This window comes from Metarhizium brunneum, chromosome 6 (assembly GCF_013426205.1).
Source record: "Metarhizium brunneum chromosome 6, complete sequence".
Lineage (NCBI taxonomy): Eukaryota > Fungi > Ascomycota > Sordariomycetes > Hypocreales > Clavicipitaceae > Metarhizium > Metarhizium brunneum.
The window spans coordinates 337,735-365,725 of NC_089427.1; the positions used below are offsets into that span (position 1 = coordinate 337,735).

Consider the following 27,991-nt stretch of genomic DNA (forward strand, 5'->3'; position numbering starts at 1 on the left):
TATGAAGCATTCCTTCAACGAACATGGCACAAGTTATTCTTGGAATAGCTTTATGGAGGCTATGCAGGGGCCCATGCCCTAGGGTTAACACCTCTCCACGTTGTGACCCTCGGCACGGGACATTTTTTGAAATCTCTGACGCGGTGTGAGCCCGCTTGACGTCTTTTCAGTTCATGTAGCTCCAATTCGTACAAAATAGAAAGCTGGGGTACCTGCAGCCTGACTACGTCTGGTACGTGTGGGCCATGTGAGAATCAGACTGAGCAAAACACTTGTTTGCAGGAGCTCGGCAAATATGCTCATTATCACATGGAAATGAGCCAATGTCACACGGTTTCACAAGGGCTACGGTCACGGGATTAGGGCAGAAGGTCCTCACCAACTTCTTGTATTTAAAGACGTCTTTGATCTTTAAGGCCTTAAGGAAAACCAAAAACCTTTGATACCAAAGACTGTTATTAGATGAATTGAGTAATTGCTCCAAGCTAGGCCCTTGTCACACTCATCATTTGAAATGTGTCATGGTTTTGAGATGATCGGAAGGCATCTGGAGTTTAACTCATAGAGCCATTCATCTCGCATCTAGAGGCGGCAAATTCAATGGCAAAGTTCACCTCAAACATCAGCTAGGCCCCTGCTTGATTCAGTGTCTATGAGAATCCAGTAAGATAGCACTGTTATTTTTACGTAGGAATGTAACGCTTCGCATATTATTTCCACCATCTTTTCAGTTGGATTCATTCAAGCTCACATTCACTGAAAGTAGTAATAAGATAAGACGGCAAACTGGAACAAGAGGCTAACTGCGGAACTGGTAGGTAGATGGTAGATCGATCGAAAGAGGGGCTTGGTAATGTCAATTAATTCGCCCTGTGAGCTATAGGATAGACTATAACCAGAAAGCAATAGTATAAAACGGGTAAGAATAATAAGGAGGGGGGTCAAGGAAAGAGCCAAGTTAAGGACGAGGAGGAGAGGTAGACGAGGCAAGGGACCAGGGATTTTATAGGTGTAGTTAAAAGAAGACAAGCTAATTATAAATACATACATAGTTTTAGCATACTAAAATAGTTGAAATTACAAACTAACTACTAGTTAACCCTACAAAGACTTCTATTTATTAAGTTATAGTCCCAATACTTACTCCCCACCCAGACAAGACAAATAGACTCCCATTAGGATTATACTTTTTATTCATCCCTAATAGTCAATTATAGGACGCACCATAAAAATCCTCCTGAAAGTATAGAGTAGATGGGTTGCCCTCGTTCACATATGCGTCTGTGTGGGAGCCCACTCTCTCCTACCTTCTCTGTCGTTTTGTTCCGCCAAGTCGCCATCTTACTTGGCATCTTCTTTGGCGTGACCGTCTTGTAAAAGTTGGCACTGTAGCTCATTGCATGGACGCAAGTTGACCGCCGTGCTAGAGCCCTCTGCTATTGAGCCTTTAAAGAAAGCGCGGTGGCTAAGATATAAAGTCGCCCTAAAGATCACGGCCGAGAGAATATCGGTACTAGATCCGGCCACTGCTTGCATGCGTTGAATAGCTAGCTTAAACAAGATGATGGCGGCCGATGGAGTCATATTGAATGCATAAAAACCCTGCGAAACACGCATGCCGAGCTTGGGTTACCCTGTGCTACCATGGAACCAGCTAGACCTGAATACATTAAATCAGGAAGATGCTGTAGCAGAACGGCGAATTCCTTCCAGGTCGCTTAATACGGAGCTGAGGTCAACGGTATTATCGGCTAGCGACAAGCTCAAGATGGAATTCACGAGTGTCGTTAGAGCAGCATACGTTTTCAAGACGGGCTCGGTGACAATGCTATACTGACCGGCAGCACCGCATCGGATAGCCCACAAAGGATCTTGGTTTTGAGTTTCGTCAGTGAGAATGTGACCCTTTGTCGTGACAACTGGGGCTTGATAGATGTCGGTGGCGAGGCCATAGGTGCTGGACAAGGGGCCGTGACCGCCGCCTTGAACATGACCGCCTAGACTAACAGCTGCGTTGTTGCCGCTTACAATTACTCGTCGCCCGTATAGGGCGGCAAGAACAGCTTCGTCGCAACTCAGACCACTTCCAAGTGCGAGTACGGCACGTATCTTGTTTGCCCCGGGAATACGCCAGTTACTCACGAGTTTGACCTGCTTGAGATGACGGGCCCAGGCCCAGATGGACAAGGAAGGAGCGCCGCTAGACCTACGTACCAGTGTAAGTGTCCCTTTATGGTAATAATCGAGTGAGTTACAGCTTACCTTTTATTGAAATCATGACTAATACTGTAATAATAAGAGCAATATTCCTATAAGATGCCAACTAAGCAGCCGCAGTAGTCTGAATATTATTCGTAGCATTCACTATCCGCTACTTAGAGGCCTCTACTCCAAAGACAGCGATAGAAGTTTCGCATGGCGGGTGGATTTGCTCAAATATGGTCTGATTCATGCAAACGTGGCCTTGGTCGGACCATTAACGTACCGAGGCTACTCGGCAGTCCAGTCACAGACGAGTATCCACGAAGCTGCGTAGCAGTGTTGTAGCAATGGGGACACGAGTTCCTGCACAAATCATCTCTTTACCACTGATAGGCTCTTCTGACGTTCCCTGACACGTGTTGGCCTCATCCCAGCCGTTTGATCCTTGTCGCTTTAGGAAGAGTAAAGAAAATTGCTTACTACCTAGTTGTCACAGTGACACCCGTGGGTACAGCATGAAAAGTAATATTACAACTCACTCTCCACTTGGCTTGGCTTGGCTTGGCTTGGCCTGTCTTAGAAAAACCAAGTATTAATGGGTTACAAGAGATTTGAGAAACTCGTCCAATTCGTCTAGGCAAGCTCCATTTTCCTTTGAAGGAATCTGCTCGCCACACTAGGCGGAAATATTCTCACCGCACCTTCCTGTTTTTCCCCCTATATGCTCATTTCTTGCCTTGTTGGAACAGAAGGCGGCCTCGACACCCTTTTCCCCGCAATCCGCTTACGCAGCCCATGTGTGGTCTTTGACCAATATTCCTGCATATCCCGGTGCACACGTAATGGATACAACTGTCAGCTGATGCCACGCAAGAGCGTCTTCAGTTTATATTATATAATGCGAGCGGGGCGAATGGTAGGCTTCACATCGTAGTTTATAGATTTATCACTAGTGTAGCAAGCTACATGACTAGAGCGGACACGAGAAAAGAGAGGTATAAAGCAGCTGGGTACCAGTTAAAGGTGACGACATATTGCTAATATATCCTCCCTTATGTATCTTTCCAGATTATTTATCTTGACGCCGCATTAAATGAGGGGCTCGATAACCCCTTTCAGTGTCCTTGCGGGCCTAGCTGCATCCAGTGCGTGGACATTACCAGATATCGCAGGCCTAGAACAGCCCAAAAACCAACTCTGTTTTGGAACTGGATCAGGCATTCAAGGCTGTAACTTTGCAACAGACGACGTACGTGGCCTAGTCTATGTGCATCGGAAGTCGGATTGTTGGCGTGGTACTAATACAATATGCGACTATAGGGAGACGTGCTTGGGAGTATTTACATCGGGGATATTTGTATTAAAGGAAAAATCAACCCTGATAGTTGGATAAAGAGAATTCCAAACTGTAATGAACTGGTTGGCTAAAAGCTGTCTTATTGATTTAACAAGTCGTGGTACTATAGTTGCTACATTAAAACTAAAATAAAGCGCTAGTAGAGTGTCAATATAATATAGCTGCGAATAATTTTGCATTGACGAATATAGATAATAGATTGCAGTATAACTCACATCAAATAATACTACGAGTCCACATGTATTTATGCTTATATATTAGTAGCGCTACTAGGAGTCTTGGATACCTCGAGTCATTTAAATTAATATAAATAAAACCTCAAAGTTATGCTATAGGGGGTGGCCCAATTCAAGAGTCATGGCAAACAGGCTCCTTAATATTACATATACATGACTTTATCCTTATAAATAGCGAGTTCTGCCCTAGTATTTGATATATAATTTCTAGCAGCAACTCTAGGTAACCCTAATTTGCTATCTACCAACTATTTACAAATTATTCACTTGCTATCTCTTTATTCTAAACTATCTTGACCTTTTATTTTTCTTCCAGAAAAAAAATCCAGCTATCAAAATGAAGTACTCTACGACCCTTATTCCTGTCTTTGCTCTCGCCTCTCTTGCGGCCTCTATTGAGACTCGACAGAGCAAGAAACTACCTTGGAAGAAAGGAGTGAACACTATTGAATGCGGACCCTGGGGGATTGACGAATATCTATGCGGTACAGAACTATTCTGCGAGATGATCAATTACCCACGTGTGGAAGCATGCGAAAATCCCCAAGGCTGGAAGACGCCTCAAGAGTGCTTCGACGCCCATGAAGCGAAGCCTTCCAAGGAGAAGTGCAACAAAATACGCAGGGACGCACTCGATCAATGCAGAGAGAAGTCTAAATTCCAAGAGTGCATAACCAAAGGTCAAGATGCATTTAAAGAGTGCCTGGGTTTTCAAAAAATCCAGTCGACAAAGGAGCGAGAAGCAGAATTGCGTGCTAAAGGCTGTGAGGTATAGAGAATTTCAGATGCATTAAAAGCGGCAGCAAAGAAGGGTTTTTCGTCCAACCAAGTAAGTCATAGGCTTGCTTGGCAAGGTTTTCCCCCTTGTATATGCTAGAGATAAGTTGGTAGCTTAAATGTAAATACTACTATTTACAAGATAGTATACTAAGTCTATTCGTGTTAAGTTAAATATAATAATTACAGCTGCTACAGTAATAATTCGTAGGCGTCTACAATGTTTTCTCTGGGGCTGAGTTGGATAGCAAACCCGATAATTCGGCGCTGCATTTTAACAGATAATATATAATATCGCTACATGTACAAGCATATATATACACTTAACTATAGATATCTTACAAATCTATCCAATCGAACGTTAAGGCTGTGGAAGATTGTCCGGCTACTAGTTTCTTGCTGCTATTATACTTATTACCTTTTATTGCAGTAAGTGCAGGACTTGATTCGCTATGCGTTCGGCCTTGTTAGTCCTTTTATCCTATCTAATATCATGGCAAGGCTTGCTCTTGTAGTTCTTGTATTTAACGTGTTATTTCTAGGAGAAGATATAACCCTGATTTACGTCTTAGCCATGCTATAAACCTGAAAACTTGTTAATTGTCTAGTTATTTTCGCCGGCCTATACTATTGACATAGTATTATTGTGACAAGGGCTAGAGGCTTAGAGCATTTACTTAATTTATCTAATAATAGTTTTGGAATTAAAGGTCCTTAGTTTTCCTTAAGGCCTTAAGGGACTAAAAACATCTATTTATATAATAGTTAGTGAGGACTTTCTGCTCTAATCCCGTGACCGTAGCCCTTGTGTAAACAGCTATTTCCGTGTAATAATTATCGCCCATGTAGGCGCTCTTGGTTTGACTGGTAGTCGTGCACATCGCCTACATGGCCGTCTATACTGCTTTTATCCGTAAATATATAGATAGCTTTTATTTTACTATAACTACTGTATTAATATCTCTCTTAGCCTTTTTAGCGCTCTGTTTAACAAACAGTTTAGGGTTTATCTACTATAGTAGAATAACATGCCGGGTTATTACTTTTAATTTCTTTAGACCAAACTGTTGTTTATCTTGTATACCATTCTGTATTACTTTAAAACAGCTTATTCTCGTTTTCTGTGTCTTTAGGCCGTCTACACTATACTATAGCTAATTATATTTTTCGGCTATAGGATTCTTAGCTGCTATTCTTGGATATAGAAGAAACGTACAAGACCAAATAATTTAGGTGTAAGACAAAGAGGCGACCAACTTAATATATCAGTAAGGAGGGCAGAAGCTCGGGCATTTCAATGGATTATTGTTAGTGTCTAGTCCCAGGCACCCACAAAGCGAGTGCATTTGACATCAATGATCGCTCGCATCCTATACCGCGCTACGGAATACCAAATTTCGGTGTTATCAAACTCAAATGCTCCAGTCTTGATTGCTTCTTAGCCCGTCGACTTCCCATGTAATACTCGCACAAGGCTGGCAGTCACAGTGCACTGTCTCCTGATCAGTGAACATGGATGCAGTGTTCATGTGCAAATCAGTGTCATCAAGACAACCGGTCGATTTCTGTGCTTCGACGATTTTATAATCTACCAGACTTTCATGCTTAAATACGAGTCAGGGAGAGTCCGTAGGAGTCAAATTTACTGGGATTTCCCATGGTAGAATCCCAGGTCTGAAGGCAGCTCTCTTACGAGCTGCAAATAGCGTGGCACGGGTAGTTGGTTATGATTACGTTATCAATTAAATCAAAGGGGGGGGAAGCAGACAGAGGATGAAAAAGGACAGATAACAATAAATATAATGGGATTTTGCCGAGACAGCTATTTAATTTTACACCGACGCCTTTTGTGAACAGCAATAGGTGTTTCAAGTACGCTGGTAGATTAGTCGCATGTTTCATGTGCCTTGGTCAAAGATGATGCATTAATATTTGACCCACATGTGCACATGTGCAGTTCCGACGTAGTTGGCCCGGCCCTATTCCACCACTGATTAAAAAAATTGACAGTATTTGAGCCAGCAGGGACTACATCACACTGGGTTACATGAGGGCTACGATTGCGGGACCTCGGGAAAAAGACGCTCGCCGACTTCTTATATTTAAAGAACTCTTTAGTTAACTAGGCTTAAAAAAAAACGAAGGACTTTTAATACAGAAGACTGTTGTCAGATGAATCGAGTCATGGTGCTTTAAAGTTCTGACTCAACCCTTGTCACAGACTAGGATTATGCACTATAACAAATCACGACGAATTGAGAAACTTGCAAGACGAAAAGGTTTAAATTGTGGGGTTATGCCAGATTAAAAGCTGGTCAACTGCCTGAATTAATGCGCATTTTTTTTATGGCCGTTGGGGGAGGGTGTGGTTGAAGATAAAAGACCTCAACTCTTCGAGCATGATAATGTGACAAGGGCTTGTGTTATAGGTCGCTTGGATCGATTTGGTCTTCAGCTAATGATTCGCTTTAATTTTAAAGTTTCTTGGTTTTCTCAAGACCTCAAAGGGCGGGTGACCCTTATTTGTATCAAGCAGCGGTGAGCAAGCGAGCGTGGAAGCCCAAGGCCTCAAGCAAGCACGTCTCGAGCCCTTGTGTACACCCACTGTAACTATCGTCGGGTTCAATGTTCGGCCCACGCCTTTATGAACGTGACTTTCGTGTAACAGATAGAGCTTGTCAAGCCGTTCTTGCTCTGGTTAATCAGTACGTCTAATCGGAGCTGTATTTCAGCGCGTCCACACGTGATACGGCTGTCTTCTTATCGCCACGCTCACAAGTTGTTCAATCAACGAACGTACGCCCGAGCATCGTTTCCACGACTTCGAGATCCAATACACATGCTTCTGTGCGGTGTTGTTCAAGGGGATCTGTCTTGGTCCAGAAAGGGCTGGGAAATGACTTTGGACATCTCAAAGCGTCGTGTCGTCTTGTTACCTCCACCTTGCAAGGCTAGCTCCAGGCAGCTTTTACTGCATGATGAGCTGAGACAACCTCGCTGTGATGCATGACTTGGCATAATGCTTGTGTTGTTATTAGCTAATAAAAGATTCTGTAAAATGGGTCAAATGCGGTCTGCTTAGATTCTCAATAGACATTTCTGGGGCATAACATGCTGTCAGGAAAGATTATGCCCAGATTATGCTAGCTAGTTCTTGAATCTCGGGACCGGAATACACGAATCACTACAGGTACTAACATAGTCTTGAGAGATGCGATATTTTGATACACGCGCTTGATTATCCAGAAGACAAGAAATAATAAGTCATGAATTGTTTAGACGGGTGGTACTGATGCCACCGCGGATTACTTGCTGTGAGAAAATGGCTGGGCGCGACTAAGAGGGGAACAATCTTAAACATCCACCCAAGGTCGGCTCACATGACTTTACATTACGTAAAGCAAGCAAATGCCAAGTCAAGATGATAAAAATGGCACTGTAAATAGACTAACCAGAGATATGGTACGGCACTTGGCCCGGCTTCTGTGCTGTCCGCCGCTACTGTCCGGCATCTTGGTAATCCGCGCGCAAGGCGCTTCTTGGCTCTTGGCAACCAGACACCTTGCGCACCATAACACTTGGGAAGTCGCTATGAACACACGAAGCCGAGTATATGTTCTATTGAATTTCTGGAAATGTAATGGTTCATTATCTACGTGCGAGGGTTTGCTTCCCTTTTGCCGTGCGCTGAAGGCAATTCGTGTAAACACAGCTATGGGTGGCATCCCGCTGAATGATGAACCTATCAAGACCGCTACATCTCAGCAGCGTCTGGTTAAGCCCTTCATGTCTGGTGGGGTAGTAATGTCGTCCCGTCCCTAAAAAGTAAGAACTTGTGCAGATATGACAACAGACGTCGGCAGCTTGGCAGATTAATGTGGCGTGCGCGGGTCGTGAGCCAAGCAAGGCGGCAACCTTGGCGCTGACGAGGCTAAAACATTCCAATTGCTCTATTTGGCTCGGCAGTCATCACAAGTGAACACTGACTCCGGAAGTGAGTGCATCGTGATTCTAATCTAGACTAAAAAGTAAGGCTGTGTACAGGCTTTCGGGGAATTCTTGCCCTCGTGCGGTGTTGCCTATCTTGGCGACAATCAAATTAGCTTGAATTACCTGGTTTCAATCTCGTATTCAAGTAGCTCCAAATTCACCTGGCATTGGAAATTGGAAATATATAATTCGAGCTTCTTCTCGTCATGATGAAAAGTACTTCATCTCATCTCCCTTGGCCATTTCCCCGTCACTTGACAAACAAACATGAAGACATCAGTGTTTTTTACAGGCTACATCTCCATTGCCGCGGCCAGCCCCCTTTTAAACATCCACATTGGGAAGCATAGGACTTCAGGAGAACTATTCCAATTCACCTCGACCTACAGCGTCAAGGTTGGCCCAAGGGCTGTTGTCGACGCCGACAACAACCCTACCGGCGGACTAGCCGGTGCATCCGGGCTCTTTCAATACGGCATCGACAGTTATGAAAATATTATCTGCTACAATCTCACCCTGGATGGATTCCGCGGTGAATATCAGTCGCCTGCTCTGACGGCTACTCACATTCACGAAGCACCAGTAGGAAAGGCTGGGCCGCCACGGTAAGACTCCGCTTCACATTACTGTAAGCGAGTTGCTAACAATTGAATGGCCATGTAGTATTGCGTTTCCCAATCCACAAGACTCTCAAGGGGGACGTCGAACTAGCATTGGCTGCCTAAGAGGACCGTTCCTTACTGGCGTAAAGGTGGACGGCAAGGATACGGGCCAAGGCTTCCATGTTGAGCAGATTGAGAGAAACCCGTCTGCATTTTTCACAGACGTTCATTCTAGCTTGGCTGTTCCTGGTGCCGTCAGAGGTCAATTGGAAAGCAGAAACAAGTGCTAAGGCTAGCCGGGAATGACTGGCAATAAATAGTGTTGAGTACACGAATCAGCGGTTGAATTTTATATTGTCCAAGTCAATGTCATGCTAATTGGTGTATAAGATCTATCAGAAATAATGAGCTGTATTTTTATTAAATAATAACTCAATGTGTTGCATATGGTAATCCTTAGTCCAGGTATAAGCATTTCTAAGCTATTGTACAAATTCTAGTGTTTGTTCTTCAAGCATATTGCACCAAGCTTTCATATGTTAAACATACGTTGCCAGAGTAAGAAAATTGTCGTGTAAGCCTTTTATTTCTCCAACTAGTAGGTATAAATTGGAATGAGCGTATTGGTTCAAGAATTCAAATGCTACCATGCCATGTTCAATACTGAAATGGATAAATGTCCTGCCTGGTCGCGGCTATTGACAACGCAGCAGCGGCCTTGCTACACCAACTCATAATGGGTATTTCTGAAACAGTAGTAAAGTATAATAAGATCAAGATCATCATTTTCCCAACATTTCATCAAGACGTGAAGTCAACTTCTTTGCCGCGATTATAGATATTTAGTAACAATACCCGCAAATATCACCATTTTGCCAATGCTTCTTTGGGTCATGGCTCAAACTTCAGGACGTGTGAACCTCATAAAGAAATCCTGGATAATCGCACTGGCTTGAATATGCGTTGGCTTATCACCAGCCGCTAGTTGCGAAAAGTTTGGCTCTGTCGATGGCCAGTCGTGCTCTGCCCGCAAAAAGGTTAGCAAGTGTTCCAACATAGCCCCAAGTCTCAAAGAGCAGGATTGGGTTATACTTTGATCATCGGTCTTGTAGTGCTGCACTACCCCTTCTTGCCCGCCGCATGCCCAGCTAAGATGGTGTACGTCACCGTCAAACAGATCCTCCTGATGATGAGGCGTGTCGCATTTATTCCGGGCCGCCCACCAGCCGAGCCTTGACATGTTTTACTATTAGCATTCGTTGTTGCCATGAATCTGTCAAGTTGATGCGCGTACCAATTCGGGATTGCAGGCTCAATACCACCTTCACCCTGACCGCCACCATACTTGACATCCGCGTCAGCTCCTCCATGGAACTCTAAAATGGGCATGGGCACACGTGCAGGCTCGCATAAATGGTGGTTTGCATCGTTATTAGTATAAAAGGACCCGGAGGCCGGGGCCATGGCAGCAAACTCGCCTCCGACGGTGCTGTTGCAGGCAATGGTATCCACGAAGCCGCCACCGCTGGACAAACCTGTTGCATAGATGCGCGAACTGTCGATGCAGAAGTTCTGACGCAAGTCGGCAAGAAGATCCCACACAAATTGCAAGTCTTGGTCGACAGTGGCCTGGGAGTAGTTGGCTCCGGCCCAAGCGCCGCCCAGTCCGTTGGGATAAACCATGATCTTGTCGCGGGTAAATCGAGCCTCGTCGAGTTTGGTATCGGCCTGAAAGAACAGCCCGATACTACTGGAGCCGTGGAAGCCTAGAATAGTAGGGTATTCATGGTGTTTATCGTATTGGGAAGGGAGATGCACGCTGTAACTGCGATGCACGCCACTAGACTGTATCCCGCGGTAGATCGGAAGGCCGATGACTTGAGCAGTGTGCATCTTTCCACAGCCCGATGTGTCGCCTCCCGTGTATGGGTTGGACGCGACCGAAAGGGTCGCGACGGGGTTGATGTTGATGATGAGAAACGCGAGAAACAACATCGTCACTTTGTTGGCCATGATGACAATGGGTAATGATGGGATTCCTTTCTTCCAGATAGTACCAGATACAGGGGCATCAGACGTATTGAGTTGTTACACGGTCGACATTTGACATGATATTCTCAACCAAAGCAGAAACACGCCCACGCCTGGCAGCCTGGGAGGAGCAGGATGAAGGATCGGCGCCAGATCGATCGACGATGACCTGCTCTAGGTAGCCACAACGGGTCTAGTGTCTGCATGTGGTCAATCTAAAGCGGCTGGGTCACAAATGAGGAGTCCTCGTGCCCCTGGGCGCTTTCTGTCTCGATCTCCTGCTGGCGCCACGTGCAGTTGACCATGGGTTTTGCTTCATGATGGATGTTGCCCGTGCTGCAGTGCTCCGGACATGGCAACGTTGCTTGAGTAGTCACTTACTCCGGGACGTTCAATTGTCAAGTAGCAACATCAATTGGATTTGCAGCAAACACCTGTGACTTGTGAAGTGAAAGTACATACAATCGGACCCGACCATGCAACGCATAGCCCATAGCAACATCCTCTTCCAAACCGCACACAGTATACTCAAAGACTCGAACATCTATAATCTATTCCGTACCCAAAAATCACTCTACGATCAACGGAAGCCTAACATGCGGCCATAAACTGTCCCAGACCCGTAGGGACTGAAAGCATACTGCGTTCCTAGAGGTGAAAGGGCTGGCCCACCACTCTGAAGAAGAACCTGAGAGTTCTTCGCAGTGCCAAAGTACGCGTACCGCGCAACACAGGCAGTTTTATCCAAAAACGGCATGGCCTTCCTCAAAAATTCGCCCTGCTGAGCGGGAGACCCAAATCCTTGAAACTGCACCTCGCGTCAACATGACCTGTCTGCCGTGCAAATTATGAGTCCGGCGACTTACCTCTGTGATCCAAATTTGACGACCCCTGCCCAACCAGCAGATCTTCCTAACCCAGTTCTCCAGGTCAAACTCCAAGGTATAATTGTTGTACCAATGGACAGGGATGAAGTCAATATGACAGCCTTGGCACTGGTTGAGAAACTCGCTCAGCCAGTCGTAGCCGGCATTTGAGATTACCGGTGCGCCAAGCTTTACTTGACCTGCATACGGCTCCATATACGTCTTCCATGCTGTTACTGCCGCTTCGTGGGACATGTTTGCCTGGTCTGGACGGTCGGGCTCGTTGAAACCCAGTAAATGCTGGGTTCCTCGCTGTATCCAGTAGCGAACGTTGTTATGCCATTGCTGGGTGTGATAGCTCTGGGTGCCCCAGAGCATGGGTACGAATTCGGCAAATGGTTGTTTTTGGTTTGTCGTGCTATCCCAGTTGTATTGCCAGTTAATCTGGGACTTGTGGTCTTTAAAAGTTCCCCAAAAGTTGTTGATGGGAATGCCGTCATTGGCGGCGAGGCCGCGTTTCGGCGTTTCGGCGGCGGAGGTTGTCGTCAACAGCAGCGCTGCTGTTATAAAAGAGCTGAAGTGGGGCATTTTGAACATTTTGGTATGAAGCCAGTTATTCTTTGACAAGTAAAGACAGGAAGAGCAGGCGTTGGGCAAGTCAATTGCTTCAGCAGCTGTCGATTCTACGTAGAACTTGAAATGTGGCTAGACCCCAGCTCCTACTTATACTCGGATTCGATTGACAATTTCAGTTCTCCCAACTGCTTGCTCCATTGATTTTGTAAAACCGTTTTCCAAAACTCGAAAACTCGGTAAGAAAAGTCCATGGAGGTCAAAGGTTGGCTACGTTGAGTAGGCGACATGTGTTACCATCCAACACGCCAAGTAGTCGCGGCCAATAATGACAAGCTGTACTGCCTTGGCAACCAGGGATAGAAGGTTCCTGAGGGAAGCTTCTTTACAAATCCCAGAGGAATGGGCCGAAAGCCCAGACCGAGGATTTGTGGCAGGGATTTGATGGAGCCGACTGCTTTGTTCGAGATGCACAACGATGGATCAATCCTCCGCCTACGTGTCGGTGATACCATGCTTTCGATAGTCTTCATGCATAACAGCTATTACATGGACGTCATGCCTATTGCGGCACGGACCGGCCCTTGGACCTGACTATAGTTACACAGGGGTTCGAGACTTGGCTGAGCCCCTGGACTTGCGGGTTCAAATGCTCACCGCTCACTAGATCGTAACAGTGCCGCCGAGTTTTGTGCAGCATGGAGCAAGGCTGTATTTGGTTCTTGGCGCGTCTCGAATCCTTTTTTTGGTGGTACTGCTGGTAGATGTATTCCTTTTCTTTTGCCAACGTGGTTCGGTATTATTTGCCATCATTACGCATGAAGTACGTATAGAACCGCTCGAGTATTATTAGCCATATGCATAGACCACGGTTATATTCAAGTATTCAAGCCTTATGTATGGCATAATTATTTCCAACGCTGACTTTCTTAAACTGACCATGGAAGAAGCTGCATTTGGTGGTTGCTGGAAAGTAGAACTGCGAGTATATATGGGAACAATCGTCCACTACCCGGCATGACCACACACCTAATCTGTGTATGCAGATGTAATTTAAATATGCTATCGCTTCTAGCCTATTGGTTCAAAATGCCTACTTGTGAGCCTCTACTAAATCCCTAGCCCGATACCACTTCTCTTTCACACCGTCTCGTGATCCCGCATAGAAGTACCATAAGCACAGGGCTGTTATTGTTGGCAAAATCGGCTGCCACGCTGGCACGGGTACAGTGCAGACCAACACAAAACCAAAGCGTGTGAGCGTGCCGATCGACCAACAATGGCTAGAAGCCACTCTGTGCTTACAGCCCCGGTAATATGACAGTGGTGACATGACTTACATTCTACAAGTCAATTTTGTAATGCGCCCAAGGCGCTAACAAATGTCTCCCAACCTGATAAATCAGAAGGCTTCCAGAGAGATAAGGCAAGTGAATGTCGAAATACATGGTCTCCAAGACGAGCTACATTTATGCGCGCAGTCTATGGACTATGGCGTATCCAACCTAGGGAGTGCATTTCATTGTCGCCAAAGCACCAATATTGCATCAAGTTATTAATCTATTATGTAAGAATGCCTATGATATGCACATTCTATATGTTCCATTGACCACCATCCTCTTCAGTACCCAAAAATGACGAAAGAGGGAGACGTCCCATAATGTTGTACGGAGACTAACAGTAGGAGCCAAAGTAACATCCACGTCCCCACGCCGGCTCTCTATAACAACACTTTTTATTCCAACACGCAGTAATAGCCTCATCGAGTATCCCTATGCCCGTTGAAGCAAGTGATCCAACAAAATAGACCTTGGCATTGCGCTCAACTGTGACAAACTTGGCATAGACACGACAACCTCCTTGAAGTATCCCGCAATCCTCATGAATTCGAGCCTGTATAGGAGGAAATCCTAGCCTTGGTTCTCTGTTCAGGGGACGAGCTTGACGGCCCCTTCGACCAATCGCTCCAAGCAACGCGTCCCTGGGCTGACTTGTCCCCGTTCGTGTTCTCTTGGGACCGCTCCAGTCCATCATTCTTCTTGCCGGGATGATTAGGCTGAGCCTCCATCTCAAAGTCAGATTGTAATTGTCCGTCAACTGTATTCGTGGACTCCATTCGATCCTCAGAATCGCGATGTTCTTGCTGTGGCGTCGTGCGCCAGGGGACGGCACTCAATTCGTCCAAACCATGATGCTGTGTGCCAACAGCATCATCACTCATGTTGTTCTCCCCGGGTGCATCATCAACCACGTCGTCCATGACAGGCAGCAAGTATAGAGCAATCTCTTCCATATGTTGCTTGATATGCTTCCTCATTTCCTCCTGGGCGAAGGGTATATCCCAGCGAAAGCATTTCCTGAATTTGTCCGGATAGCAGCCGCAAAAATGGCAAGTTGGAAAGCGGAAACCCTCTTTTCTCCGAAAAATTGCTCTTAACGAGTCGAAACCTGATCTTGGCAAGTGCCATTCCTGTTCAAGAAACTGTTCAAATAGATGTCTGTTTTTGAAGTCTTGGCGGGACCCGTCCGGCATCGACATCCAATAAGGTACAGCGACGTGTGAGTCATGCATGTGGGCTAGAACTCCGTCAAAGCTATTGTCTACTTCAAAGGGTTTCGAGCAGTCCTTGAAAACGCAAAAGTAAGGCTCAAGGTCCCTCATGACATGCTGGCTGTAATCATGTCAGCACTAGTCTCTCAGACATTTGGTGATTTATCCAGGCTGAACGGCGCTTACCTCCAGGATATTCCTTCGGCTTCTGTGGAGGGAATCACAAGAAAACAATAGGGACACGTAAAGGTGTCTGATTCCTGAAGTTTTGGCCGGTACGGTAAGTCATGGTGTCCCATGGTGAGTGAAGCAACGCTCTCTGTTGTGCGCGGCGACGAAATCGTATCGAGACGAGTATTCTCAGTTGCTGAGAGTATGACACCACGATTCCCGGCGCGGGACGTGGTATTCTGGCTGTCTGGTTTGTTTACCTGGGTATCGCTTTCAGGAAATGTGGTCAAGGTTGTCCCTGCGGCATCATTCTGTGGTTGGGGTGGAGATTCATGATGCAAACCACAAGCAAGCTTCTCCTGATGATGCTTCAAATATTCAAAGCGCATTCTTCTCCTAGCGAATGATTCCGCAATTCTTTCTTGCATCCAGAGAGGCGACCGTGGAAACTGATGCTCGGCTTTTTCCCGGGCCATTGTCTTGAATAACTCGTAGACTTGGTTCTGACCCGGCTCATTCTTGAACCGTTCAATCCTTGTCTGCATATCATTTTCCCCATCCAATTCATCCAGTCGAGCTTGCATATAGAGCCTGTGAATATTTCTCTCTATGCGAGTCCATTTCCTGTTTGGTTGGGGATGTGTGTTGCGATCGTGTGAGACGGGAAGCGAATCTCGAGACCATTCAGAAGTGTCGGAATCTTCATCGCATTCCTGTTGGCTTTGCATCTTGCTTGTAGCGTGCTCATCAATACTCTCTGGTTCCCGCAACTCTGGTTCGGCGCATCCTATTAGCTTGACACGCTTTATTTGAACTTGCTCCTTTGCTTGGGGTCCACTCACTTTGCAAACACAGACTCAACTCCCACAGGAGTTTTGTTATTGTTATTTTAGTCTGGGGGAGGCCCTTAAGATGATAGTCCAAAGAATGTTGGCCTGATTCATAAATGCCCGTCTTGCCACACCATGAGTTCAATCTGGCGGACTGGGTGGACAGGAAATTAGACTTCTGATGCCCAACGTCGTTTTGTTCGCAATTCGAGAGAAGGTCTTTCAGTATATTTTGGCACCGTATGGCCTGGACGACGAGTTGACTGGCATGTCCGCTGGTTGCTTCCTCCATGATGGAGATGGTGAGCGAGAGGTTGCTTTAATGCTTCGAATGCGCCGCGAGTTGGCAAGCGTTTGCGACTTGGGAGCGACAGTGGGCTATATTCTCGAGACGTGAGGATGAGAGAGGTAGGAGTCGATGGATGGTAATCCAACCAGAGAATTTATCTTTGCATGTGCACATGTGCTTATATAATGCCTTTCAGTCAGTGAAACAATGAACAAAGGGCTGCAAGAGCCAACATGGACATTCACAGCCCTTTGTCCGCAAATCTGACAGGTGAGGGTCCCCAGGCGGTCCCCATCATGTTCAAATTGAACTCATGCATCTCGTCGCCCAAACCGGGATGCGCGTCCACAGACACCCAACCGTGGCGGTGTTCTATTGGGAGATTCGAGCTGTTCAGCATTCAAATAGCAGGTTTGTGTTGGATGCAGCTTGCTCAGCTGATCGTACCGCATGCTCCGTTGCAAAGCCCAGCCCTGTTGCGATTAGGAGAGTCAACTGCGTCCCTCGCGTGTTCAGTCAGTATCTCCTCTTCATTCATGGCATTGTCTCTGTCGCGACTGGCTCGAACAGACCAGGTGATGCCGTGATTCACAATTCCATCACATTTCGAATCTTGACAGTTAGCCAACACATTCAGACACGTCGCTGAATGTGGCACCTCGACCTGTGTGGTGCTGTCCTTTTCATATTCACGACCTTTGCCGGTCAGAAAGAGAATGAATATGACGAAATACGAAATATAAATTCCGATGCTAGCGAAACGCACTCGCAAGCGGTCGAGCTTCTTGGCGACTCGGATGCCATCGATAAAGCGGTGACGAAATCACAGGGAGAATCAACTCTGGGCCACGACGAGTTGTTTTGAACCAGACCATGGACAAATTGTTATTCATAGCGAATGAACATGTGGAGGGGCTAGGCCATAGAGGAGATTGTCATTAAATGATGCTCTCTATTGATAATCTTGAAAAATCTCAGTACAAGGCTAGAGGAAGAATGTGCAGATGGCTTTCATCTGCACGCAAGACTGCTTGCTCGCACGTACAATTTAAGCCCTGAAAGTTTAGCCATGTGTGACATCAGTAGGCGGGGCCAGCTGGCAGGTTATTTGTTAACAGCTGATAAAGTGGGCCCTTTTTTTTTTCCGCGATAAAAATCTTGGAGCCTGCCCGGACTGATAAGGCGATAAGGTAAATAAAAAAGACATAAACCCCAATAAAAAGTCAAGTAGCACTTGAGCTGGATCGCCGATACAGCTAGGGGGCCTTGCTCCATTAACCTTGTCATGTCACGGGTGGTTAATCATACAGGGGTTGGAGTGTAATTACATCTGGTGGGTCCCTCAACAGAACAGATAGAGGAGCGGCATCAATCTGCATGCATGACAACTGTCAAGATGAGATATCAAGACAGCCCCAGTTCTGCCAAATCATGCACAAGCCTCGGACCAGATTTGGCTGAGCAAATCTGGTCCGAAGAGGGCCTAACACGCTATGGCATTCCAACGCCGAAATTACGATATTACTTGATGCGCCCATTAAAGATAGCACGCATCAATTAATCTTCTTTATCAACGTGTGTGACACACCAACTAAATCATGCTAGTAATATCAATGGCTGGGCCATGGCCCGTTGCATCAGTATGCATCAAGATCCCAATAGATCTGGTATTGACTCCACTCACGAACCGGACTTGGAATGCCTTCAGCCTTTTGTATCAACGACTCTGCCAACTTGGAGGCCTCACACAAGGCAACGAGTAGCACGTCATGTCTGGTGCTCCCAGCCTTCTATTGCTGCTGCCCTACATATGTATGATTCTCCAGGGGCATGTCTAGATGAGACCCTGTGGAGGCGCAAGCCCAAGATTGACGTGTCCTGCAGCGGACACCTTGACGGATTGATGTATTTACAGCTGCAGGATACCACAAAACAAGTTGTCCCAGGGGTAGGCAAAGCGGGCGGGAAGGACATCGGCTGCATGCACGTGTGGATTGACTAGGTTACATAGCCTACCGGCGCAGCACCGACTTGCCGGGAGCCCTGCGGCCGCACGTGCGGCTTTAACATCAACAACACTACAATTGCGAGGTTCGCGATGCTAAACACGTAAGTGGAGTAAGACACATTTTTACATTGACCAGTTACCAAAGAGTTTTTTTTTTTTTTAGTAACCAATTAGAGCCCAGGGGAGGCTCTTAATATGTTATATTATAGATGTAAAGCGGCAAGCTGCATACATCTTGTCTGGTTGCTTGCTATTGTGCCGTATTCACTCTACTCGGGCACCAATTTCCATCCCGCTTCCCCTGATAACCAATCGTCGCCGTTAGCGTGTCTCAGGCATACTGTCACAGTAACGATTACGCAAAGGACGGGCTGTAATCACGGGACCTAGGGCAAAAGGCTCGCACAACTTGTTGTATAAATAGAGCTCTTTAGTCAACTTGGCCTTGAGGAAAACCAAGGACCTCTGATACCAAAGACTGGTATTGAATAAATCAAGCTATTGACTCTAAACCCCTATTGCTGAGCCCTTGTCACAGTACTGGACGACTATACTTGCAGAAACTAACTGCCTCCTCCTAACTTTGGCAAGTCAAGTCGATACAATTGGGAAACTACGGCCAGAAACCATGCCTCAATCAGCCCGTCAATATTACTTTCGCGCTCCTGCGTTTGATATCAACCCACAGAGCCCCACGGCAGCGCGACTGGGCAGCATCTTCGCAAGTCTTGGCGAGCTGACCAACCCGCTTAACCAGCATGATGTCATTGCCATCCCGCAGAGCTCAATCAATACGAGCTGTGTGCCCAATTTCCAAGAGGTGGTCAAGAAAGGCATTTCTGTCTCAGCAGGAATCGTTGGGACTCTTTCTCTCCCACTCGAAGTTCTGTATACGTTTGCCAAAGACAAGACCACCACTTATACGTGCGCCGCTATGGAAACATATGAGTTCGAAGCCAGTGAGCAATATGTAACAGATAGCATCACCGCCTCGTTACGTGTCCAGGATTTTATTTCCGCCTGTTTCGTCGGGAATAACAAGGTGTATATGATCACTGGGCTCAAGATTGCTGAAGGCTTCAGCATGTCCACTACCGACGCCGGTTCCCACGGTCCGGCTTGCAAAGTCGGCCTTGATGCGCTGGCGATGGGAGCCCCCAGCTTAATTGGTCCTCGACTGATGTTGCAACGAAGAGTGGACAGGGACGTTTCCCACGGTCCATCCCCGTCTAAGGTTATTTTTGCGTATCGGGCGATCGAGATTGCGCCAAAGAGAAATGGTAAATTAAGATATAAGCCTCGTTACGTCCTGCAGTGTGCCAATAGCAAGCATGAGGATGAAGATGAGGATGAAGATGAGGATGAAGATGAGGATGAAGATGAGGATGAGGATGAAGATGAAGAGGCAGGGTGGGAGCTTGAGCCGGTCCAGGAAAAACAGATGCTAGAAATGTATCCTGGAGCGCTGACTGTGTTGGTGGATTTGCAATAGGGGCATTGCAGTTTCAGTCTCTTGAGGCAAGGATCGGCACAGACCGAAGAGTACATCCATCATGTTTTTTGTCATTTGATTTTTCTTTATGTTTGTAGTTTGTTAGAAGTAAGTACTTGTACATTGCAATAACAAACGACTTTATTAGCCTAAGCAGCACATAAACTACACAACGCATTATACACGATTATCACAATACCACACTATAACTTCAGATTTTAAATAAGCACGGAAATGATTACTAGAAACTGTTTGGATACTTCTGGCACACATAAAACGGTAATAAAGTAAATATTAAAGAAAGGCCCGCTTAATAGCGTTCAAGTAGCTTACGACGTAGATAACTTGTGTTATATAGAATTACATAGCTGTTAAATGGGGGCTATATTCGTGAGGCCTTAGGGCTCTTGGCTTTACGATTCCTTGTATAAATACAACTCTTCTATATACATCTTTAGTATATCATCAAGACTTGTTGCAGCTCTTATTTATACTTTATCACGAGGGTTGAAGAACAGTTGACGAATAATTTTGTAACTCATTTATTGAAATACTGGAAATTTAAAATACCCCCATGAATCCTGCAACTCCACAGCCATATTGAGATGAAAAAAAGCCCTTGCGGGAGAAAAAAACCTCTGGCCGTGAGTTGCCTAACAGAACTCGACATTGTACCATGACCCTCCTTCCTTGGCCTTATTTCTTCAAATAGTCTTTTGCAAACATGTGCTGTCCCCTCGCCACAATGTTGTAGCCGAAACCGTGTTTCCGCATGAAGTCTGATAGGCTGATAGTCCCTTCCACGCCTGTCAACACATCCGCGGGATTTTTCTTGTTGTCGTACGACCACAACGACCAATTGGGTGGGGGTTTGTAGTTAGGTTTAATCTCGACGTCAAGTTCTATGGACGCCTTTCTAAATTCATCACGGCCCGCCTCCTTTTTCCATTGTTCGATAAGCTTGTCGACGTCGGCGACAGTTTGGCCCTCCGAAGCTACCACAACGAAACTACCGACGCCCATAACATATCTGTTGAAACGGTGTTGCTTTGCCGAAAATGTTAGCACTGAGATGGAAATTCCTGCCCAGCGTCAGGAACAATGCTACTATAATAGCTGCACCTGCCAGACACCACAGCATCTCCGCTATAGCGGTGCGAGCCTCCTCGGCTCTAGGAGAAATAGCACCAGGGGTCTTTGCTTTATATTAAACTTACAAGTGTGTCGAGGTAAAGTACGTACATCTCGCATTGTTTACTAAACGGCATTTCTTCCATGGGCGACATTTCTTTCTTGGGCGACATTTCTCTCTCGGGCGGCAGCGGGAATAAGTGTTTGATAAAAGTGATGCTTCGAGCCAAATGTGTAAAAGATGGTGATGATGTGCTTCTCTGATGAGCCACCTGGGGAGGAAAGTCTCGCCGTTTAAATGGTCCAACACGTAGTATTAAATGCATCATGTTGTTGCAATGAAAACTATTGCTAAGCGGCGGAAATACATGCAACGTGTAAAGACGTGAGCCAAAGCGTCCGTGTTTGAAATTACAAAGCATCATTTCTGGGCATCAGAAAGACTGTCGCAGGGCCAAGACGGTGTTTTCTTGGACGCGGTGACATGACAAAGTGAGATTCACAAACAAGGCCTCAAACACCACAGGGCTCCGACAAGGGCCTTGCGTCGTGTTTGGGCCGCACAAAGCGAGTGCATGAACAAGACATTGAAGCTCGGGGATTTGTATGGGAGGGGTCTGGTCCCTCATGGGACTGCCGTGCTGGCACACGGACACATCAAGAATGCACCCTGATGAATGATGCGAAACTGACAAAGAACTCAAGACACGTCGTAAATACAGCCTCTCCAATAATGGAATGAAGTGTCGCCAAGGTGAAACAGAGGCAAAGAATCCAAAGCATCACATGGCCAGTGAGGAGTCAACGTCGGCTCGGTTGCAAGATTACTTGAGCAGGTGCACGACTAGGCTGCAAGATGCGGCATGTTCAGAATAAAAACATCAAGGGCCTTCAAAGAAGAATTAGGAGTCGCTTTTTCCTCGGCCTTTCCCATCCCTTGGTCGGCTACGAATCCATAGCCATCAAGTGTCTGGTCACCCCGGTGGATGTGTTACACGGAAAAGGACCAACAGATCGCGAAGCCCAACAAAAGGGGCCTCACCGATACGGGACTTGTTGGTTACACAGCTTGAACACGTGCCTGGGCCAGAGCCCTAGGCCCGGGCGTTCCTCTCATGTATATAAGGCGGTCACCTTTCCCTTCCTTCCTCTTAAAAACTCAAGCCCTTAGAGACCCTTCGAGATTATTATTGAATTCAACCCTTACGTTCCAAACCCTCTAATCAAGCCCTTGTCACAGAATGCAAGACCTGCATCGTGTGAGGTTGGACTACCGTTTGTCCCACACAGAACCGTCAAGTCGTACGACTGTTCAAAGATGCGGAAGGACAAATGGCAAGCCCGAGGCCTATAGAATGCATACAATCCTCGTGGCTTGCTGAGTGGATGTGTAGAGTACAAGGACCCCGTCTGAACGATCAATCTCAGAGAACAGTCAATGTACTTGCAACAAACTTGGCGGTCATGAAGAGTCACGCGTCTGAATTGTAGCACATCATCATCTTGCTCTAGATAAAGGCGCCACGGCTGCACTGTTTCGCTGGCCCATCTTGTGCCGTCGAGCGGTGAACGTGACGAGAGATATATTGGCGCCGCCCGGTAACGATGCTGCACGACGTCTGCTTGTGATCCGGCAAGGATGCCTGAACCAGCCGGTCCAATCGTGTCGACATTTAAATTAAGAATCGCAGACTAGACCTCTCCTGAATGCGCCACCTCAACACCATGGAACGGCCCGAAGCGACCTCCTGTCGTGCAACACTGGCATGATACTTGGTATCAATAGCTCACCGGTTCCTCTCCTGGTGGCTTGCTTCATGCTGTTGCATGGTTCTCACAGCCGGTGTGGTACACAGAGACATGAATAGATCCTGAGTCTCGTTCGTCCACTCTCCGTCTTAAATGGCTGCATCCGTCTCTCAAATTTCAGCATTCTTCACCTTGCACTTTGCCCTCTGAGCCACTCCATTTCCGACAGTGACGACATGAAATCCACAGGTCAGAATTACGAATTGGTCCTCAGACCTAGCGACTCCGAATATGAGCCTGCAGAAGTTGGCCATGAAAGCAAAGCGGCAAGCTCGTCTGTACGGCCTGTCCCACGACAATTGAGGCGTGTTGAATTTTTCCCTTTGTCTGCCCAGATAGTCTTGACGATATTTGCTGCGCTCTTCATTGGTAACTTTCCCAACCAAAAGCCTTCCAGACGTGAGATGCAACGCTCGCTTGCTAATCGTAGCATTCGCTGCAGCGCTCGCGACCATCGCATTATGCTTGGATGGAAAACCAACCTCTCCATTTGGACGAGTTATCCAGCGCACCATATCGGTGTCACCCACCATCTTCCCTATTGTATTCGCCGGCATCATTGGCAAGTTCTTCAGAGCGGTAGGCTTGTTTGCAGCCGAGTGCGGCGTGAAGCTAGGAGTAAGTTCGAGTCCGACCATGCTCCCACTCCCGGCATTTGGCTAACATGACTAGATATTGGAACTTCTTATCGGGTCTCAATCGCTCTTCTCTACTTTTGAGCGGCAATTCGCCATACGAGGTCAATATCTTATTGGCTTTGCCATGGTGGCACTTTGGGCGCTTTCGCCGCTTGGGGGCCAGTCAGCGCTTCGACTTCTCGATGTTTCCCCGAGGCTGGTTTCGGCCAACTCTACGGTCCGATACTTGCCTATCAGTGCGTCGTTGATGACGGTGGCGTCAGGCGGAAACGGCGCGTCAAAAGCCTGGACTTCCTATGCCCCGATATACATGACCGCCCTTACAACTTCCTTCCAGACGGCGGATTCGACCGAGGATTTATTTGGCAACGTCAAGATACCAAGTATTGATGCAATAACATCGGGTGCCAATATTACAAACGGGTCCTGGGTCACAATCGATGACAGCCGCGACATCCCATACTCGTCTTTGCTGGGCATTCCCGTCGTGGGTATCCCAACTGCAGGAAATCTTTCTTTCAACATTGTCAGCAGATATCTGGCTGTCGACTGCGACTATTCTGCTCAGGTAGATGACTCAGATATGTTGCGGAACTTTTCTGGCGCAGGCGGTGGCTCGTTGGACTGGGGAAAAGGGACAACCTTTAGGATTGAACCATCGAGCTCTCCTCCAAGTGAATCCGAGGTCAACAACACAACGGCGACGTACACCATAGTCTCTATAAACAACTCAAACATTAAAAACGTCAGCGTTGTCAGTTGTGCCATCATGCCTCGAGATGCAGAGTCCTCTGTCTTTTGCGCCGACCAAGAATGCTGGGTCACCGCCATGCGAGCGTTGACTGTTGATCTTGACGGGTGGTGGCGAGTATACTATCCAACACTAAGCATAGGTCTTCGGTTCCTCCCATACGCATCCTTGGGCGCTATACATCAAGCTACCCGACTGTCCAGCTCACTGACGGAGAGGTGGCTCGCGGACCCGAAATCCAACTTCAATAACGATGCCCCCTGGGGTAAGCTTGTCTCGCTGGCACAAATTCCGCTTCCGACGCTTAGCAGGAATCTCGAGGTCATGTGTAATACCTACTGGCAGTCTACCTATGGAGCTCGCTGCTTGTTTGAGAACCTGAGTACGGATATGAGTCTGTACAATAATATCTCGGGAATATTCACCTCTGAAGTAATTGACTTCAACACCAGCCAAGTCATCGTGAACAGTTTCGACGGCGAGATATACACTTGTAACAAGGCATTTGCCGCCATCTTACTTGCCATATCCTCTATTCTGCTCTTGGCCGGGATGTCAACCATTTCCCTCATGAGCATGACGTTGGCGCCCGACATCCTTGGCTACGTGTCTTCGTACACGAGAGATAATCCGTTTGCAGCTGACCATCAGCCATCGCATTTCGGGGGGCTAGAAAGAGCAAGGGCGATGAGGGACGTGCATGTCATTCTGGGAGATGTGAACGAGGATGGGATAGGGCACGTCGCGTTTGGTACAACTGCCACGATGCACCGATTGCAGAAACACAGAGAGTACGACTAAGCAATATGAAACGTTGAAGGCAGAATTCAGCCTTCGGCCCTGACAGATGTGGGAAGAAGCTTGTGTGGTGGAGTTTCGGTCCACACGAAACGGTTGTCCAAGCCATCATGCTTCCGAATCGTCACCGTTCCGACCGGACCATGGTATCATTGGTCACAGGCAAATAACCTCGGGTGAAGCAGGCGATCCACAGAGCAGCGGAAGCTGGTCCTCGGGATAGCTGTCAAAGTCCAAGGCAACAAATAAAGAACTACTACGATTTTGGAGGCCAAGGATAAATGTATATCATAATGCAGGTCCTCACTTTGAATAGACAGACCAAGATATTGTCACAACCTCGAATAAATAAAATACATACAGGCTTATCAACAATCTTCACAGCGTTAGCAAAATCCACCACCATGTCATCCTGGAGCCGCCTCATTCGATTCGTGGATGACAATGGCACCGAAACCTTTGGAGAGCCATGCATAGAAAATGATGAACAACTCACCAATCACCTGGCCAAAAACGACCTCTGGGCAATCGAGCTCAAAGGCTCCTCGCCCGTAGGTCCCTTTACACGTGGTGACAAGATCCACGTGCGCGCTTTACGCAACATTCTCAGACCCAGTGACGTTCCTATCGTACGGTGCATTGGCCTCAACTATCTGAAGCACAGTACGTCAAAATCCCTCTGCCTCCTCAGAGATTGGCATTAATCCGTCCGACGGCTAGTTCAAGAAGGCGGGCGGAAACCTCCCCCCTATCCATCTATTTTCCTAAAGCCTTCCACCACCGTTGCCGGCTTCAATGAAGATGTTCCGATTCCAACCATTGCGCAGGACGGTACGCTCGACTATGAAGGCGAATTGGTACGTCGTCCCCATGTCACCCACTTGATGGTATTCTCACTCCCCGCAGGCTATTGTGATCGGCAAAACCGGAAAGAATATTCCTAAAAGCGCGGCGCTAGACTACATAGCCGGCTATTGTGTTTCGAATGACGTGTCCGCCCGCGGCTGGCAGCGCGATCCCGCCAAGGCCGGCGTCGTGCCGCAATGGTGCTTCAGCAAAGGATTTGACAAATTCGCGCCGTTGGGCCCGTTGCTCGTTGCGCCAAGCGTGGTGGGCAACGCGTCGGATCTCCATTTGCGAACCGTCGTCAATGGCGAGGAGCGGCAGAGCACAAGTACGGGCGACTTGCTGTTTGGCGTGGAGCATCTCGTCAGCTTCTGCAGCCAGGGCACGAGTCTCGAGGCCGGCACTGTGATTCTCACGGGAACACCGTCTGGCGTGGCCATGGGGATGAAGGAGCCCAGGTACTTGGAGGACGGTGACGTTGTGGAGGTTAGTATAACGGGTTTGGGCAGGGTGAGCAACAAGATGGTTTTTGAGAGGGGGAATTGAAGGAGCTGAAAACTGCCGATCCCATGCTTCTTCATATAAAATAGGCACTAGGTGCTCGCAATAGACTGATCCCGTTTTCTTGCTTGACTAGAATACAAGCCCAATTCTCTTTGCTGCCGTTGAGTTCCCATCTGCTCTCCGATCGTGTGACTCTGTGGGATTTTATGCTGTACTCCTGCTATCTTTATATCCTCACACGACAGTGGCAGCAACGTGACAGTTGTGCCTTGCGGTAGGGCTGACGCCGGCTCGCTGGTAAGAGTTTGTGGGATGATGTCACAGCGGCGTCATACGTGCCGTATCATGTTGTGCATTATTTCTAGAGTATTTATTCGCGCTAATGTAAATCATTAAATCTCCGGCAAGGGTCGAATAGGGGGCTCGGTCGGATACAAAAAGGAGGCGTGACGAGGGATTCATCATTCACCGATAAATGAAAGGGGCGTTATTTAAAGTTGAGATATATTTAAAATTTCCGGTATAGACACCAGTTAAAATCCAGAAATATAGTCTGCAAGACCCATTTCCAATCTGTGCCGACTCTTCAAATCGAAAACTCCTCCTTTGTATCCGGGTTGGCCCGGAATGTCCAAGCACCACCACTCCGAAACGTGGCAGCCGTGTCAAAAGTATCCTCCATAAACTGCATAAAGGTAATCTTGTCATTCTTCACAACGCACCAGACAGAAAAGGGAACCGTCTTGGCAATGCCGACGGTTTTGGAGCGCAAAGTCATGCGGCCGAATGCGGCGACATTCTCGCCAGACCCAAAGATGGCGTCCGTCTTCGACCCCTCGTTGTCCCAGAAGTGCGCGACACCCGTAAAAGTGTTGATGAATGCTGATGGCCCGGCATTCTGCCAAGTTCCGCACCAGGGCATGATTTTTTTCAAGTCGGGATTGCTGTGGTTCAGCGACACGTACGTGGCGTCTGGGGCGACGAGCGAGGCCACGACATCGTCGTTGGTCATGTTGCTCAGCAGCTTTTCCACGATTTGGACCGGAGTAGACATGGTTGCAGAATCTTCTGTTGGTTTTGTTAGAGAAACGGTCTCACGAAAGATACTCAGTGTCTTGTCTCACTTGGTGTGTGTATTTATTGCTTGTAGTGCTTTTGTGGAAGAAATGTTGATACTCGACTGCAGCTTTTTGTCCCGAGTTGAGGGAAACAGAAGACTATTATATAGGCGCCAGCTCATATGCTTGAGAAAAACATGCTCAATTCAATAGGATCGGGTTACCAAGGCGCACAGGTTGAGACGTCGGCAGCCTGGAGGGAAACATTGACGCGGGGCAAGAAACTTACCATTTTGAGGACTTGAAGTGTAACGCCTTAAACCTTATGATACCCTAGTTATGTTGGCGGATGCTACTGGGAGGTTGGCTAATCACGAGGCTTGCCTTTGTCACGAACAAACCTTCTTTCATCGCATGTGGTTATGCGCCCCCCTCTTTCAAAGACCAGTCATCTTCAGTAAGAACTTACTAATCCAGCGCT

The 27,991-nt window shown here is 47.2% G+C and overlaps 10 protein-coding genes across 10 annotated transcripts; 4 read left to right on the top strand and 6 right to left on the bottom strand.

Moving 5' to 3' along the window:
• Positions 1–1,674: 1,674 nt before the first annotated feature.
• On the bottom strand, positions 1,675–2,278 carry G6M90_00g094460 (uncharacterized protein; the record flags this gene model as incomplete). The annotated part of the gene is made up of 3 exons (XM_066131479.1): positions 1,675–2,083; positions 2,143–2,206; positions 2,263–2,278. 3 exons carry the CDS (start codon positions 2,276–2,278, stop codon positions 1,675–1,677), a joined length of 489 nt encoding a protein of 162 aa, XP_065987763.1.
• Positions 2,279–8,829: 6,551 nt separating this feature from the next.
• On the top strand, positions 8,830–9,454 carry G6M90_00g094470 (uncharacterized protein; the record flags this gene model as incomplete). Its single annotated transcript, XM_014685326.1, has 2 exons — positions 8,830–9,167; positions 9,226–9,454. The coding sequence occupies 2 exons, from the start codon at positions 8,830–8,832 to the stop codon at positions 9,452–9,454; spliced, it is 567 nt and encodes a 188-aa protein (XP_014540812.1).
• Positions 9,455–10,062: 608 nt separating this feature from the next.
• Positions 10,063–11,177, bottom strand: G6M90_00g094480 (uncharacterized protein; the record flags this gene model as incomplete). The annotated part of the gene is made up of 3 exons (XM_066131480.1): positions 10,063–10,187; positions 10,257–10,396; positions 10,459–11,177. 3 exons carry the CDS (start codon positions 11,175–11,177, stop codon positions 10,063–10,065), a joined length of 984 nt encoding a protein of 327 aa, XP_065987662.1.
• Positions 11,178–11,775: 598 nt separating this feature from the next.
• On the bottom strand, positions 11,776–12,649 carry asl1_1 (Alkali-sensitive linkage protein 1; the record flags this gene model as incomplete). The annotated part of the gene is made up of 2 exons (XM_014685328.1): positions 11,776–12,003; positions 12,062–12,649. The coding sequence occupies 2 exons, from the start codon at positions 12,647–12,649 to the stop codon at positions 11,776–11,778; spliced, it is 816 nt and encodes a 271-aa protein (XP_014540814.1).
• Positions 12,650–14,513: 1,864 nt separating this feature from the next.
• G6M90_00g094500 (uncharacterized protein) lies at positions 14,514–16,478 on the bottom strand (the record flags this gene model as incomplete). The annotated part of the gene is made up of 3 exons (XM_014685329.2): positions 14,514–15,306; positions 15,372–16,128; positions 16,199–16,478. The coding sequence occupies 3 exons, from the start codon at positions 16,476–16,478 to the stop codon at positions 14,514–14,516; spliced, it is 1,830 nt and encodes a 609-aa protein (XP_014540815.2).
• Positions 16,479–19,111: 2,633 nt separating this feature from the next.
• Positions 19,112–19,975, top strand: G6M90_00g094510 (uncharacterized protein; the record flags this gene model as incomplete). The annotated part of the gene is made up of 1 exon (XM_014685330.1): positions 19,112–19,975. The coding sequence occupies one exon, from the start codon at positions 19,112–19,114 to the stop codon at positions 19,973–19,975; it is 864 nt and encodes a 287-aa protein (XP_014540816.1).
• A 696-nt stretch (positions 19,976–20,671) lies between these two features.
• Positions 20,672–21,279, bottom strand: G6M90_00g094520 (uncharacterized protein; the record flags this gene model as incomplete). The annotated part of the gene is made up of 2 exons (XM_014685331.2): positions 20,672–21,022; positions 21,193–21,279. The coding sequence occupies 2 exons, from the start codon at positions 21,277–21,279 to the stop codon at positions 20,672–20,674; spliced, it is 438 nt and encodes a 145-aa protein (XP_014540817.2).
• Positions 21,280–23,091: 1,812 nt separating this feature from the next.
• Positions 23,092–25,105, top strand: G6M90_00g094530 (uncharacterized protein; the record flags this gene model as incomplete). Its single annotated transcript, XM_066131481.1, has 3 exons — positions 23,092–23,284; positions 23,358–23,533; positions 23,588–25,105. The coding sequence occupies 3 exons, from the start codon at positions 23,092–23,094 to the stop codon at positions 25,103–25,105; spliced, it is 1,887 nt and encodes a 628-aa protein (XP_065987738.1).
• A 401-nt stretch (positions 25,106–25,506) lies between these two features.
• On the top strand, positions 25,507–26,494 carry Fahd2 (Fumarylacetoacetate hydrolase domain-containing protein 2; the record flags this gene model as incomplete). The annotated part of the gene is made up of 3 exons (XM_014685333.1): positions 25,507–25,765; positions 25,823–25,959; positions 26,009–26,494. 3 exons carry the CDS (start codon positions 25,507–25,509, stop codon positions 26,492–26,494), a joined length of 882 nt encoding a protein of 293 aa, XP_014540819.1.
• A 544-nt stretch (positions 26,495–27,038) lies between these two features.
• On the bottom strand, positions 27,039–27,506 carry patF (Patulin synthesis protein F; the record flags this gene model as incomplete). Its single annotated transcript, XM_014685334.1, has 1 exon — positions 27,039–27,506. The coding sequence occupies one exon, from the start codon at positions 27,504–27,506 to the stop codon at positions 27,039–27,041; it is 468 nt and encodes a 155-aa protein (XP_014540820.1).
• Between the last annotated feature and the right edge of the window lie 485 nt (positions 27,507–27,991).